This window comes from Penaeus monodon, chromosome 23, assembly GCF_015228065.2.
Source record: "Penaeus monodon isolate SGIC_2016 chromosome 23, NSTDA_Pmon_1, whole genome shotgun sequence".
Taxonomy (NCBI): Eukaryota; Metazoa; Arthropoda; class Malacostraca; order Decapoda; family Penaeidae; genus Penaeus; species Penaeus monodon.
Window position 1 is genome coordinate 5616550 of NC_051408.1, and position 220 is coordinate 5616769.

Sequence of the window (220 nt, forward strand, 5' to 3'; positions counted from 1 at the left end):
ACTTAAAGAATCCTACACTTCCTCTCTCCTGCAGACGTCCTGGAGGAGGTGGCGCGAGGCAGCACCCACGGCAGCCAGCCTCGAATGCCGCGCCTCATGCTCCTCCTCATCTCCCTCACCGGCACGGCCCTCCTCGTGCTCAACATCTCGATCATTGTGTGCTTCCTCCGACGCCGGGCGCTCAACAGGAGCATGTCAGGTAGGCTGCAGCCTGCTTTAT

The 220-nt window shown here is 60.9% G+C and overlaps 1 protein-coding gene across 1 annotated transcript in view; it reads left to right on the top strand.

Annotated features, from left to right (window-relative positions):
- LOC119587745 (nephrin-like) overlaps nt 1-220 on the top strand; it is a gene marked incomplete at both ends in the record, with an annotated part of 138820 nt that overhangs the window by 137145 nt on the left and 1455 nt on the right. The window contains 1 exon segment of the mRNA XM_037936431.1: nt 35-199. Within this exon segment, the coding sequence (XP_037792359.1) occupies nt 35-199 (165 nt within the window).